Source organism: Scomber scombrus, chromosome 21 (genome assembly GCF_963691925.1).
Source record: "Scomber scombrus chromosome 21, fScoSco1.1, whole genome shotgun sequence".
Taxonomy (NCBI): domain Eukaryota; kingdom Metazoa; phylum Chordata; class Actinopteri; order Scombriformes; family Scombridae; genus Scomber; species Scomber scombrus.
In genome coordinates this window covers 5,057,177-5,071,407 of record NC_084990.1, presented here as the reverse complement: position 1 = coordinate 5,071,407, position 14,231 = coordinate 5,057,177, and the positions used below count along the sequence as shown (strand labels likewise).

At 40.8% G+C, this 14,231-nt stretch overlaps 1 protein-coding gene across 1 annotated transcript in view; it reads right to left on the bottom strand.

The window, feature by feature from the left end:
• abcc3 (ATP-binding cassette, sub-family C (CFTR/MRP), member 3) overlaps positions 1 to 14,231 on the bottom strand; it is a 61,442-nt gene that overhangs the window by 28,031 nt on the left and 19,180 nt on the right. Inside the window, exons 2-8 of the mRNA XM_062442023.1 lie at positions 13,069 to 13,245; positions 11,653 to 11,778; positions 8,677 to 8,814; positions 4,581 to 4,706; positions 4,174 to 4,235; positions 3,391 to 3,522; positions 461 to 706 (exon numbers count right to left, since the gene is read on the bottom strand). Coding sequence (XP_062298007.1) covers positions 461 to 706; positions 3,391 to 3,522; positions 4,174 to 4,235; positions 4,581 to 4,706; positions 8,677 to 8,814; positions 11,653 to 11,778; positions 13,069 to 13,245 — 1,007 coding nt within the window. The remainder of the gene's footprint in view (positions 1 to 460; positions 707 to 3,390; positions 3,523 to 4,173; positions 4,236 to 4,580; positions 4,707 to 8,676; positions 8,815 to 11,652; positions 11,779 to 13,068; positions 13,246 to 14,231) is intronic.

Genomic DNA, 14,231 nt, shown 5'->3' with positions numbered 1-14,231 from the left:
TACATCTGACACTTTTTCCCGCTGCACTGGCGACTGAGCGAGCACGGACCACATGACCGTGACAAAATGCATAAAGGAAAAGTATGTGGTCGGCCGTCTCTGATAGCTTATCTGGCAGAGATAAGGCTTTCACAGAACAGCTGCTGTCACTAAGTAAGATGTGGGTCATTAAAACATTAAAGAGGAAACATATTTACATGGTAACTTTGCATCCTGGGACGGCGTGCATTCGGAATAAAGACATCTACTATGTGTTGTATTAAAGGAAACTAGCATGCAAACACAAAATGCAAAAGAAAAAATCTCTTGTTTACATATAGTAGTATTTGATAATACTGGAACAAAAGTAGTGTGTGTGTGTGAGCGTGTGTGTGTGTGTGTTTGAGCGTGTGTGTGTGCGTGTGCTTGCAAATGTGTTGTCTGAGGACTTGCGGAGAAGCGTGATGCAAATGCTGTTCACCTGAGCAGCTGAGGGTTGACGAAGGTGATGACGTCCTGCAGGAGCTTGTAGGCCGATCCGATCAGGAAGTAGGGCCCGAAGGCTTTGATGAGGGCGCGCAGGAAGGACGGCTGGCGGGTCGCGGCTTTCTGATTGGACAGCAGCACCTCGACTTCCTCTGGGCTGGTTTCACCTCCTCCTCCGATGTGGTTGGTGGTGGACGGCGGCGGCTTGGAGTACACGGCCTGACTGGACAGAGTGGGTTCACTGGAGGAGGGAGGAAGAGAGAGAAACAGTTAGAGGATATAAGTTTGCTTTCTATATAGTAGCACCTTTGTAGAGAGAAGTTCAGATTCATCCAGCATCCCATCATCATTCTCAGGAATGATAGTGATCCTTAGACCTGAGACTCTATGGATTACTTTTAGGAGAGAGTATGATATCGCTGCCTCCAGATTGATAATATGTATATGTGTTACAGTTCTCTGATAGTTAGGATTTGAAGTGTAGAAATATTAAAAATGCAGAAATCAGCAGGCATGTCCCCACTATTCCATAAAGGGCCATACGCCTGCAGGTTTTTGTTCCAACCAATCGAGAGCACACACGATACCACCAATCAGCTGTCTGAAGACTGAGATCGGATGATTAAATGAGTCAAGCCTGGTGTGCTCCTGCTCGGTTGGATGAAAACCTGCAGCTACATTATGGCCTTTTATGGAATAGTTTAAACATGCCTGGTGTAAAGGTAAATAATACATAGCTTAACTGATGCTGTATATGACATTTACAAATAAGCCATGTGTATTATGCTGTAAGTAAGCTGGGGAGTTACGTGCATGGATTGTACATTAAATGACAATTAGGAGTGACTTTCTACTCTAAGATGTAGACGATGTAGGGGCCCCAATGTCCATAGCAAAGCTGTTCCAGAGCTTTGGGGCCAATGCATTTCTTTTGTAGTCATCATGAATCCCTTTTGAGAAAAAAATGAATCACAGCAGCAGCAAGTAGTCCTGAGTTCATTTGCTCAGAATGATCTCAGACAGTGAGACATAAAGCAGAAGCGACGCTCTCTTATATTTCAATGAAAGGAATGTTGCACAGTAAATAAAATCTACTCTAAAACCAGCTTAAAAGCGCGGGAGTCGGATTCCAGCGGCGAACTAATTGGCGACTACGTTCCGACGGGACAACTGCGATTGGAATTCAGCTTAACGCCGAACAGGTTTCCAAACAACAACTGAAAAAAGGTCTAATGGAGCTTTTCCATATCGTTTTACAAGCTGCTCTCAATGAAACCGGCAGGAGAAAAAAAAAACTGCGGCGTGATGGAGGTCGCAGTTCACCTGACTTGTCGAGAGCGTTTGTGTCAGAGATTCTCTTTTTTTTCATCGCCTGCGGTCGTGTCCGGTATGCGGCTACGAAAACTAACAGGAATACAGTGTTGTGGGAGTTTTGGAAAAAGTGAGCTGTGTGGTTATTAATCTGCAGCACATCATACGGAGCAGTGGGAGGTGGATTTAATCCTTCTAGGCTCTGACATTCACACACACACACACACACAATCCATCACGGCAGCAGCAGCATTGTTTAAACAAAGCTTCTCCCACAGTTCTAAGTAAATACAGTATGTGACAGCAGGGATATAAGTTTCATATACTTTATTATGTAGAGTTATTCTACTAGGGTATTAAAAACATCACGTTTGTGGTTTCTCTTGCACAACACTCACATATATATACACACCCACACAGAGCCCAGCCCTCTAAGATAACATCCTCTCCTTTCTCTGTTCTGATGAGGAAGTAGAAGGTGGGGCAGGGATTGTGACAGGATTTTGATTTTTTTCTTATAAAAAAAGCCAAAAGAAGCGCACCCTGATCCTGTAGATATCTGTGATAGAACATATACATTTCTCTCCTGAAGTGACACTTGAGACGTCTAATCTTACAAGACTCAGTAGGTTTTCATTCGCTTTCTGCACAGATCTGTTAAGTAAACATCATGTTGAGAAACCAGTTTGGTGTTAAACACAGCTGCTGGAGACATTTGGTATCTTGCCAATCTAAATAAAAAAATCATTAAAATCTGGTGATCTTCTATAGTTTATTTATTGTGTTAAACCAACAATGAATTCATTATCTTTGTATCCAAACTCTGATATGTCTTTTATCTCCATTATGATCACATCAATGATCCGTGCGGTTGCAGTGGGTGACCTGTTCTTCTGTCTGTGCTGTTCTTTCAATGAAAACGGGTGCAGTTTATTTGGAGTCAGTCTCACATACACATTGCTGATGCTGCTGCTGTGAATACTACAACCAAATCCACAGCTGGAAATACTGTGTTTTATTTCCTTCTGTTTGATTTTGCTAAAAAAACTACACTTCCCAGCAATCAAAGGAAAACACTGATCCTCTTACAAAATATACCACAGACAAGCTACAGATGATAGACTGTTGCATTGATAGTTTGTGGTCTTTTTATGTGTTTTTATGCTATTTTATAAATGTGCTTTTATCATGACTGTGAGCACATAGACCTGTCGCAATAACATTAATACACCAACAGTTTTTGTGCATGAAGTCAACATGTTTGCATCCCTGGTACGTCCTGAGTGGAGACTATAGTGGGAGAACACTGTTTTCCCACTATAGAGCCTCTCACTGTGCCATCAGTCCAAACACTCACCAGGAAACACACAGGGCTCATATGTAATGTAATACACCTATGTTAAAAAAAATATGGTAGAGGACAAATCTGATTACTGAGCTGCTGAATGTTTCACTGCACTTCTCCAGTTTCCTGCTGTAACCTGATTTTCTCTCACTGTTTTCAAACAGTATGTAAACATAGTGACTGCTTCCTCAGTTGTGAAATGTGAAAAGCTCTTCTTTCTTCTCTCTACCCGCCGCCCTCATTCATCCCTCCTCCTTTCCCAAGCGTACCTCTTGTGTTTGGACTGTTCCTTCTCCCACTCTTTGAGGAGTTTGGGCACCATCATCTTGGAGCTGTCTCGCTGGTTCAGAGACCACAAGTCTTTGACCTCCAGAGGCATTTTGTAGCCTTTAATGGCCAGCCTGAAAGAGACAGAGAGAGAAACAATTCAATTCACTCTGTTACATTAAGCAAATTCAACCCTGACAAATGTAATTACTGATTTACCTGCATTTTGACTCCTTTCCACTACTTACATCCCCTGCTGTGTCTTTCATTCACTGGCAAATATGCATCTAAAGCTAAAATCGTCTCTCTCGGAGTCAACTTAGAAAATATGGCTTTCCACAAAGACACTTAATTGAGTTTCCTGGATTTAACTAATCATCATTTATGTCCTCCAGGATCATATTTCAACAGAAATTGGCTTGATGTATTTTACAGCACAAAGGGGGCAGATTGGTTTACAGAACAAAACAGAGGGAGACAGCTACATAAGGAAATGTCTCTAATATTGTCGAATTTGTTTGCTGTAATTACCACAGCAGGATTCTGGTTATATAGTCTTTTTTTAGTGCAGCAGTTAGCCTTTAAATTCTCAGGCCAGCCCGTTCCATTTATAGCAGGGAGAATGTTAAGAAATGGAATTATACAAGTAGAAGCAGATTATAAAGTACTTACGCTCTGAATTGACTTTGCATTAACAATATTATTTAAAACAAATCCTCACGTATACAACAAAGTGTGTATATGTGGGCACAGTGGTAGATGTAGGACAGTGTGAGTTCACCCACCTCGTGAACCACCAAAAGGTAATGGTGGAGAGAAAACCCGCTGTGGTTTCCGGGCAGGGATTCTGGTCAGAAAATGTGCAAGAAAAATAGGCCAGAGAGGTTAAATAAGGACGACATACTTCTCTCTGAGCAGCCGGTTACAACTGTGCTCTGCGTGTGCGTGTATGTGTGTGTGTGTGTGTGTGTGTGTGAATGAGTGTGTGACCTGCTTTAACCACAGGCTTGGAGCCGGAACAAACTCAGACACTCAGAAACACTGAATACACAATGTCAGCGGGGAAACACAAGATGTGCGCTCACGTGAAGCAGACACACACACACATACACACACACACACACACACACACACACACACATAAACACTTGAGGGATTTTGAGTGGATGCTGGAACAGGACGTAGGACTCACAGGGTCTGTGACCACATTGGAGAAGAGGGGAGGTTTTTCATTGAAGCAGGAGAGGATCAGCTCACACACCACCAGGCAGAAGTAGAAGTAGAAGGTGGTGAAGCGCAGTTTGTCTGTCACTTCGCCCTGAAATGGAAAACAAGGACACAAGCAAATAATAGAGGTCAGTTCAGACGTACAACTGTGAGTAGTGAATTTACATGCAGTCAAATGTAAGCATGGATATCATGTATGGGACTTTGTTCCAGCCAAAACTGTGCCTTGATTGACAGCTTTTGTGGAGGGATGATCATGACGAAAAAAATATAATCAAATAAAATAAAACATTAAGAGTGACATTAGTGCACCAACAAGCAGTTTTTGTATAAAGTCATTTCACTTTCCAAAAGCTGTTTTGGCGGGAAAAAAGTCCCATACATGATTAGGCCTGTCACAATAATTACGTTATCTACTTATCGTACAATAACATAATTATCAGCATCATCATTTCTATAAATGGACTCATCATATGATACATGGATATGATCTTGATTATTTTTGACCTTAATATTGCCACACTTCACATTAGCAGCTAAGAGGCTATTCATGTCACATTAGCTAAGTGAGTAGTGTCCTCCATTCCTCACTGTGAACATCCTGACAAATGGAGCATCCTCCCAAAAATCGCCCCATATTGCATATCCATTATAGCAAACGTACTAAATGTACAGTGCGTATTATATGCACATTTGAAAACGCAAACCTTTAGTAAATCAGGCCATAAGAGTGACATTGGTTCACCAACAGGCAGTTTTAGTGTGAAAAGCTGTCAATCCAAAAGCTGTCAAATCAGGCATTGTTTTGACAGGAAAAAAGTCCCATACATGATATCAATGCCTAATTTGAATGCATGTAAACTCACTACTAATGTGTACAAATGTAATCTCAGGTCATTTCTGTACAGTTAAATCCCTTCTCCGTACTCTTTCTCGTCCACAAACAGCAAAAAAAAACTGCATCACAGCCAACGAGCGAGCGGTAACGTTAACTTCAATCCAATCATTTGTAGTTCTCGGAAACAACAACACACAGAGGGAAGTCACTTACTTTAATTCCTCAGCCACATCGCAAAAACATCAAAATCAGCTGAACACGATTATGAACAGAGGACTTCACCATCAACGGCGCAAAAAAAATCACTTTCCTTTTTCCCAAATCATATTTGCGTGGACTCATTTTTCTGGATCAACGTGATTATGGCAGCACAGGTCTGCAGTAGCCTGGTCTGACCCCGGCACATGGCTGCACCGTTAACTGGCTGAGGCTCTGCTCTGCTCTGTCTGTCTCTCTGTCAATCTGGGCTGCTTCTTACTTTTATCACCAAAGCATCCATTAAAGTCATCTATAAAACTTTTAATGATGATAACAGTAGAACACATCTTATACACTGCATTTCTCCAACATCTGTCTGATCTACTGCACCTCCATTTAACACGGCAGAATTGATACATTCTCTACTATATTGAAACCACTATAAAAAACAACAACTATGTACCATGTTAGTAATGTATAGTACATTATTCAGGTTATTCTAACATTCAACATGGAAACATGACTATTAACAAATAAAATCTGATTACTGACCATAATCCAGGCATGTCCAACTCCAAACTATTCCATAAAGGTCTGTGTGCCTGCAGGTTTATGTTCCAACCAATCAAGAGCACACGATTCAACCAATCAACTGTCTGAAGACTGAGATCAGTTGTTTAAATGAGTCAAATCTGATGTGCTCCTGCTTGGTTGGAATGAAATCTGCAGACATATTATGGCCCTTTATGGAATAGTTTAGACATCCCTGCCATAATGGCATCATTATGTGCATGTCAGCGACACAGTGTGCCAATTAGAGCAGTGATTGAACAAAAATGTCTGGCAGTGATACAATAAAATCATAATGCCAAAACTTGCATTTACATTCACTGATTTTTACAACAAGCTGTAAACAGAACATTAACATATAATTATAGTAATAACTTTAGTTGTATAGCACTTTTCAATACAAGTAAGTGCTGCACAGCATATAATAAGGTGAGGTAAACTTTATTGATCCCTCTAGGGTAGGGGTGCCAAACATGCGGGTGCCAAAGGGTGCCAAACATGCCAGAACCAGCCCGCCGAGGGGTGCAATCCAGCCCACTTTCCCCTCCTGTGTTATTTTCCTTCCTTCCATCTGCCCTTCCTACCTTCCTTTTTTCCTTTCTTCGTTCATTCCTTCCTTCCATATGTCCTTCCTTCCATCTGTCCTTCCTCCCTTTCTTCCTTCTGTTCTTCCTTCCTTCCTTCCATTTGTGCTTCCTTCCATCTGTCCTTCCTCCCTTTCTTCCTTCTGTCCTTCCTTCTATCTGTCCTTCCTTCCTACCTTCCTTTATCCCTTTCTTCCTTCTGTCTTTTCTTCCATCTGTCCTTCCTTCCTACCTTCCTTTTTTCCTTCGGTCCTTCCTTCCATCTGTCCTTCCTCCCTACCTTCCTTTTTTCCTTCCTACATTTCTTCCCTCCTTCCTTCTGTCTGTCTTTCCTTCCTTCCCTTCTTATTTCCTTCCTTCCTTCCCTCCATCTTTTTAATGATCCAGCCCACATGAGATCAAATAGGTCTGTATGTGGCCCTTGAAGTAAGGACTTCAAGGACAGCCTCAGTCTTATTAGTTGGGACTGGGAGTTACTGGGATCTGTGGTGTTGTACAGTCAATAAAAACAATCAAAAGTACATTTAAAATGAAGAATTAAAAACCACATCATAAAAGCTTTCCTATCAAAATGTGTCTTGAGAAGTGACACAAAACTTGGAACTGATTCTGCACATCGGATCTCTTCAGGCAAGTTGTTCCACAGTCTAGGGGCCCTAATAGCAAAGGCCCTTTGGGTCACCTTTGGTTTTCAGTTTAGACCCTGGTACAGCTAGCAGAGTCCTACCAGCAGATCTCAGACTACATGCTGGTTTGTGGGATGTAAAACCATAACAATGAGCTAAAAAACACCTTGTAGAGACGAAGGGAATTATCTGATACGTTTCCTCTTTAACATTTGATCTATTGTTGACATAAAACTATTGATTATAGCAGCTTTAGACTGTTATAATGAATGCTATAATTAACTGAAATCTTGTGCTTGCTTTTATGCCAAGGGACACAAATCCTATCACATGAAGAATGAGTGAATTTATTTTGTAATCATGAAAAAATTTGGGGGGGGGAAAAAAAAAATCCATGTACTTGAAATCAATGGCAGCATAACCAGACTCAGGATCAAGATCTAAGAGTCACCGTCTATATTTTCTTTAAAAAGAAATGCTGGAGATTCTTGCTTGAGAACAACACTTTTCAGCCTCTGTAGTAGAAATGTTTTTAGGTCACTACTCACCTTCCTCCCCCCAAAAGAAAAATAGACTTAATATGTAGGAGTGTTGTAATTTCCACAGATTAGAGCTCTACGGGTCTGTAAGCCAGAAATCTCAATGCCAAGCTAAGTAATCATCCAGGTCAGTGGTATTAATCAATAACCCTGTAAATCCCAATGAACACATCATGGCCAATTGTTGTTGCTATGGAGCCTCTGATATGCATATTTCACATTTTTTTCAGTGTTTTCCATGTTGTCCCTTTTGTATTTTTGTGTGTGTGACACGCCTCATCTGCTTACCTGCAAGTGTTCGTTTACTCGCACGTGTGCTGCGCACGACTAGAGGTGAGATAAGTATGCCGGGAAACAACAGAGCTACTATTCCCTCTCTGCTTAGTGCTGCCCTGGACTGACCCTTCAAAAATATCTACTCACTGTAAGCTCCTGACCGACGACTGAGTCAACAAGAAGAAGGGGTGGGGGGGAGGAGGAGAGGGAGGGCAGAGTTGACTTGATCAAGCTTAAGAGATCTTAAAAGTCAAGGAAACTGAGGATGATGAGGGACAGAGGAGCGACGAGGGGAATGAACAACACAAGGTACGAGAAGGTGAGGAGATAAGAATCCAGGTGAAGTAGTGGGGGGAGGGGGGGGGGGGGGTGTAATGAGGCTGACGGCATACACGTGAGAGACGTTTGAAGGCTTAGGGCTCGCTCTTACCTGGCTGGAGGCCTGTAGGATCTTGGAGCGGAAAGGCACAATGGCACACAGCACGGACAGGAACCAGAAGATGAAGAGCACCCCTGAGGACTGGACCCCGCGTAACCTCTCAAACTGGATCAGAAACGTGGCCAACAGCTGAGAGAAGGAAGGAGGGGAGGGGGGGCATTACACAGAGAGAGAGAAAGCAGGAGAGAGAAGGGTGGGAAGCCGGAAGCAGAGACTGAGTTAGATTAGCCGAGACAGAATCACTGAGGGCATGTAAGGTAAACCGCAGCCTGACTGGGTCAGGCTTTCATGCTGACTGTTTTGCCTTCACACGACCTCAGCTGGGTTGAATTCCATGCTCCAGGAGTTTTCTGGCTACTCCGTCACCTGACATGGCCTTTAGAGGAGTGACGGACAAGCTCTAATCAAGTAAACTGCCTTTCAGCCTGTTATATACATGTGTATGATGTTGATTCAAACTGTATATTGAAACTGCTTGATGAGACACAGCTAGAGAGTCTATAGTGGCAGTTTGATTAACGTCCAGCATTGCATGCATTCTCTTGTTTCTTGTTGGTATTTTGTTACCGAAACAGTACTTACCGCTACGGCAATTAGTACGTAGCACATGCTAACATGCTCACATTGACTGGAAATGTTTATCTTGGTTTAGCGCATTAGCATGTCAATATTTGACTCAGTCAGGGCAGATGGCCGCCCACTTAGAGCCTGGTTCTGCCTGAGGTTCCTTCCTGTTAAAAGGGAGTTTTTTCCTTTCCACTGTTGACAAGTGTTGCTCATGTGGGAATGTTGGATCTCTTTGAATTAATTAAAGGGTATCTAGACCTGCTCTAAGTGCCTTGAGATGACTTTTGTTGTGTTTTAGCGCTGTATAAATGAAGGCTGATTGATGGATGATTTGCTAATAAGCACAAAACACAAAATACAGCTGATGTTGATGGGAATGTCATTAGTTTTGTATTTAACCATAAACCACAGAACTGAACACATTGAAATTGTGACCGGATAATGGTTGAAATGATGGAAAGTCAGGAGATTACAGAGGTCACACAGTCATTACAGTTCATCCTCTGGGGAACATGAATGTCTGTTTCTGAATTTCACTGTAATCCGTCCAACAAAAAGACAAAAATATCACTCTGCTAGAAGAGCTAGATGAGAAATCTGGGGAGTTATAACATTATTTGAAATTTGAATCCTTATATATTCTCTTATTACTTATTATGATGTCAAACCAACCTAAAACTGATTATATTTCTAACAATTCCTGTGTGTTACAGTCTACTCTGTTTAAATACAGTTATTCCTCCGGTGTATGAATTATTTCTCTTTTAGACAATATAGATATACATTATATGTGCAGGAATGTGAGTTATTGCAATTACAATTGTATATGTATGTAAGTCCCCTATTCTGTGTTAAGTGACTACATTAGATATTCTATTAAAATGTGCAGGTGTGAGTGCACATGTGCCCTGTGTTGTATTCATTTAATATACTGTTGTATCAATAACATGATGACATATCAGTGCAGATGTAGCTTGTTTTTTTTCTATTTCCTTACTAAAAAGCCACTGATGATGGTATTATGACATGCAAACATCAATTGTCTTCTACTGTGAGTGCAGGCTGTGTTGTGCCTGCATATGAATCAGTGCGGTTTGTCTGGAACTGATCTCAGACGTCACAATCAGCTGATCTTGGTTTAGAAAAATCAGAGTTTGATTGAAGTGTTTGATTTGGACTTAACAGCAGGCATGAACCAAACAGTTTGTCCAGACAGCAATTATACGCCAAGAACATCAACAACAAGACTGGTAAAACATTCCTTTGCTCAAAAGAAGGGAGAGAAGAAATGTTACTTTCCTGTTTAACAGGAACATGCCAGAATATCAGTGTTTACACAGCCTCTGGTTAGGCCTGAGGGCTAAGGCAAACACATTTGAACACATGGATGCCTTTGACTGAGCTTCTTACAAGCTAATTTGTACCTACGAGCAATTCCTCTTCTCCCCTAAGACGTTCTGTCTTCATTTTAATAATAAAAAAAACAATTATTAATACATTTAAAAGACACATTATAATATACTGAAAAAGAATAACTAAATGTGATTCGGGACTTAAATGTAATTTCTGTGCACTTGTGTTTCAGCAGAAAGACGTCTTTGTTTTAAATCTGAGCAGTTTTTAACTGAATAGTTTTTCATTAATTTGGTCTGTCTATGTTACTTGAACCACAAAATCAGATTGCGGGTTAAAATAAATCTGAATAAATAAAGTAATTAATGCATTTGTATGGCGCCTGCTGGTTAAACACATGCCGCATGACCACAAGGTCTGTGGTTTGATCCCCTCAGTAGACCTTTGTTGCAGGTTGTTCCCCATCTCTCTCTCTCTCTCTCTCACTCTCTATCTTTCTTAATGTGAAACACTGAGATTTTAAACAAAATAACAACTAATCATGTGTCCTAGACTGTTAAAGTGTCTCAGCACAGATATGTAAAATGTGTTGCCCACTGCTACTGCTCATGACTGCGTGTGGTTTTGTGATTTGTGATTTTCTATTTTTTTTTTAAACTGAATATCTTTATGTTCGTTTTGGACTGTCGAACAAAACAAGACATTAAAGATGTCACCTTTGACATTTTATAGATAAATCAAATTCTGCATCCAAAGCCTGACATATCTTATTCCTCTGTGGTGTAGACCTCACTTGTTGTCCAAAAGCCATTAAAAACATGTCAGTGAGCCACACCGTTTCTCCTGAGACTGACAATGTTATTACTGTTATTAGACCTGCTCAAAACTGACTGTGAACACGCTGACACGAAACAAGGTTATTGAGCAATCTTGCACATTCATTTTTAACAGAGCATTGATTTTTTTTTTTTTAAACCCAGAAACACACATCCCTTTTTCAGGACTATATGTGAGTTGGTATATGGATATGCTGAGCTATATCCTCACCATGGTCATGCCGAGCACCAGCGGGGTGATAAAGTAGATGGGCGGCTGGCTGAGTCCCTGCCGCAGCTCGTGGAATGTGTAGAAGAGATCTGTCCAACACACAATCCACAAGAACAAGCCAAATACCTGAGAGGGGACAGAGAGAGAACGAAAGGAGAAATAAAGTGAGATAAACAAATGAGTACTATTAGAACAGAGGATAATCTGATCATCATCTGAACATTAGAAGGCAGAGGAGTGGATTTTTGGACAGACCTGTACTCATTTTACAGTTTAGCAAATGTGCATTTAAAGTCAACCTGAAAGTAAATTCATTTATGCTAGCAAATTGCTAAATGTTGTATATCCTTAGTGTTTGTTCTGACTTGTGTACTTATTTGGTCAAAATGGTAATAACCGAAGAAGAAGAAATTTAATTGTTTTGGTTCCTATTGGCAATTTCATTACTGGTAATTCGATTGCTTCTAAAAATGGTTCATAATATCATATCAGTTCCAACAGCAGCTAACAAATTGGAAGGCTAATGTTGTTAGCTATTTTTAGTCCCCTCCGTCATTTGAGTACTCTTTTTATTACTCTGACTCCGTACATTAATTACTCTGTGTCATGACTTAAATAACTGGCTAATTAACAGTACCAGAGTGCTGGTACTTAGCTAACACTACAACTGGAATCATGAGAGAAAGCCAGCTAATGCTAACTGGTCCTTTGTTTAATACGGTACAAATACAGACTGTGCAGCAACTGCCAATGACTGAAATAACATGACCTAACAGTAACAGCTAAGGAAAATTAGTGCTAACATTAGCAAGCTACAATACCAGTCAAAAGTTTGGACACACTTTCTCATTCAAGTGAATATGAAGGAGTTTCCAAACTTTTGACTGGTAATGAAAGTTAGCCTAGCCTACCTGCTATCCCTCTATAAGTGAAATATAAACTTAACAGAATGATTGCCTCTCCTAAATGCTAAATGTTATAAAGGGATAGAGTTCCACACTTAACTTTTTGTGTGAACACACTCAAAATATTAAGTGTAAGTACTGAAGTGTGATTTGAGCTCAGCAAATGTGTCTGCTAGCAATGCCAGCTCTCAAAAATAAAATGTTTCCAATTAGCTTTAGCTTCTTTTGAAAAATGTATAATTATGAATAATACCTGGAATATCATTTTTATGCCCTTACACAAGGAGAGGAGAACTCAAATTTCAGTTTGACTTTAAAGTGTAACTATCTGTTTTTGGAGGTTGCTTGGTTGGTCAATGGCAGTGAATGGAATAAAATGACAAAAACAAATGTGTCCATAACAAAAGTATTCAGCTGAGTGACCGATATCAGCCTGATGTATGAGCCTTACCTCGCTTTGAAGTAATACACTGTAATAAAACATACATATAAGATAAAGTCCCTTTCTCACCGTTTTGAATCTGTTCATAATGGACATCATTATATAGCCTTTGTTGTTCTTCTTGAGATAGAAGAGGTAGATGGGGCTGACGGCCCATAGGTAGACGCATGGCAGCCATGACAGGAGAGAGAGCTGAAAGCACTTTGGGAGGTCGGGCCGATCTGTGTGGAGCGTCTGATTGGCTTCCTATAGAGAAAGATAAAATGGGGAAGGAGCATGTTTACAGACCTGCATATCTTATCAAATAAACCATCTGTACAGACTAGAGAGCGCAAATCAGCACATACTGCACACATGCATCCACCCACACCTCCACCAGGCCAGATGTTTACTGACATCTGTACACACTGTAACAGCTGCATCTAAAATTTGCCAATCCTTGCAGTGAGGAGGCGGGCAGCATGATGTAAAATCCACCTCTTCGCCTTTTAGAACCTTGGCAGAAACCTTCAGTGCAACGTGATAACCTTAAATTCCAACACCGACGGCTTTACTGGCAACCACTAAGCTAAAGTTCAGCGTTACAGCGGCTCGACCGCATTCTTTCAACGGTAGAATATTTACTCAAGAGGAATGAAAGGGTGTTTAATTTCAATCTAGATCTGCATCAGTAATTCTTTGGATGAAATACCACACATGCACACCTATGAGTAAATTCCATTTCACCTTTTTAGTGCAAGTAGGCACAGCAATGAGTAAATGGGAAACAGTGACACGCTTCAGTTATGAGACTATGTTCTTTCTAAATTAGTCGGAGACAAACTTGGTGGTTTGGTGGCATGGTATTATTGACTCTACATGAAGGTGGTGCACAGTAAAAACTCCTATTAAAGCTAAATGCTACATGCACATGGTTCCATTCATACTTTTACATACCATGACCCTTGCAGACATAGGCGGAGGACAGCATTTACGTCACACGGACCCTCGTGGCCGTTCAAGCATGTTAAGTATGAATGTTCTCTACAAACATGAGGTCAGGCAGGGTCCTTCATCAGGTAAGTGTGTGTGTAAACACCCCCCACCCCATATTCTTCCATTAGCTTGTGTTTAATCATATTATCACACGGCAAATCTGGGGCCCTGTATTATTCCAGATTAATAATACAGTATACAATGGACAGAGAGCTGGATTAGTGGTGGTTAATGGGTTAGGGTTAGGGGTTACAACA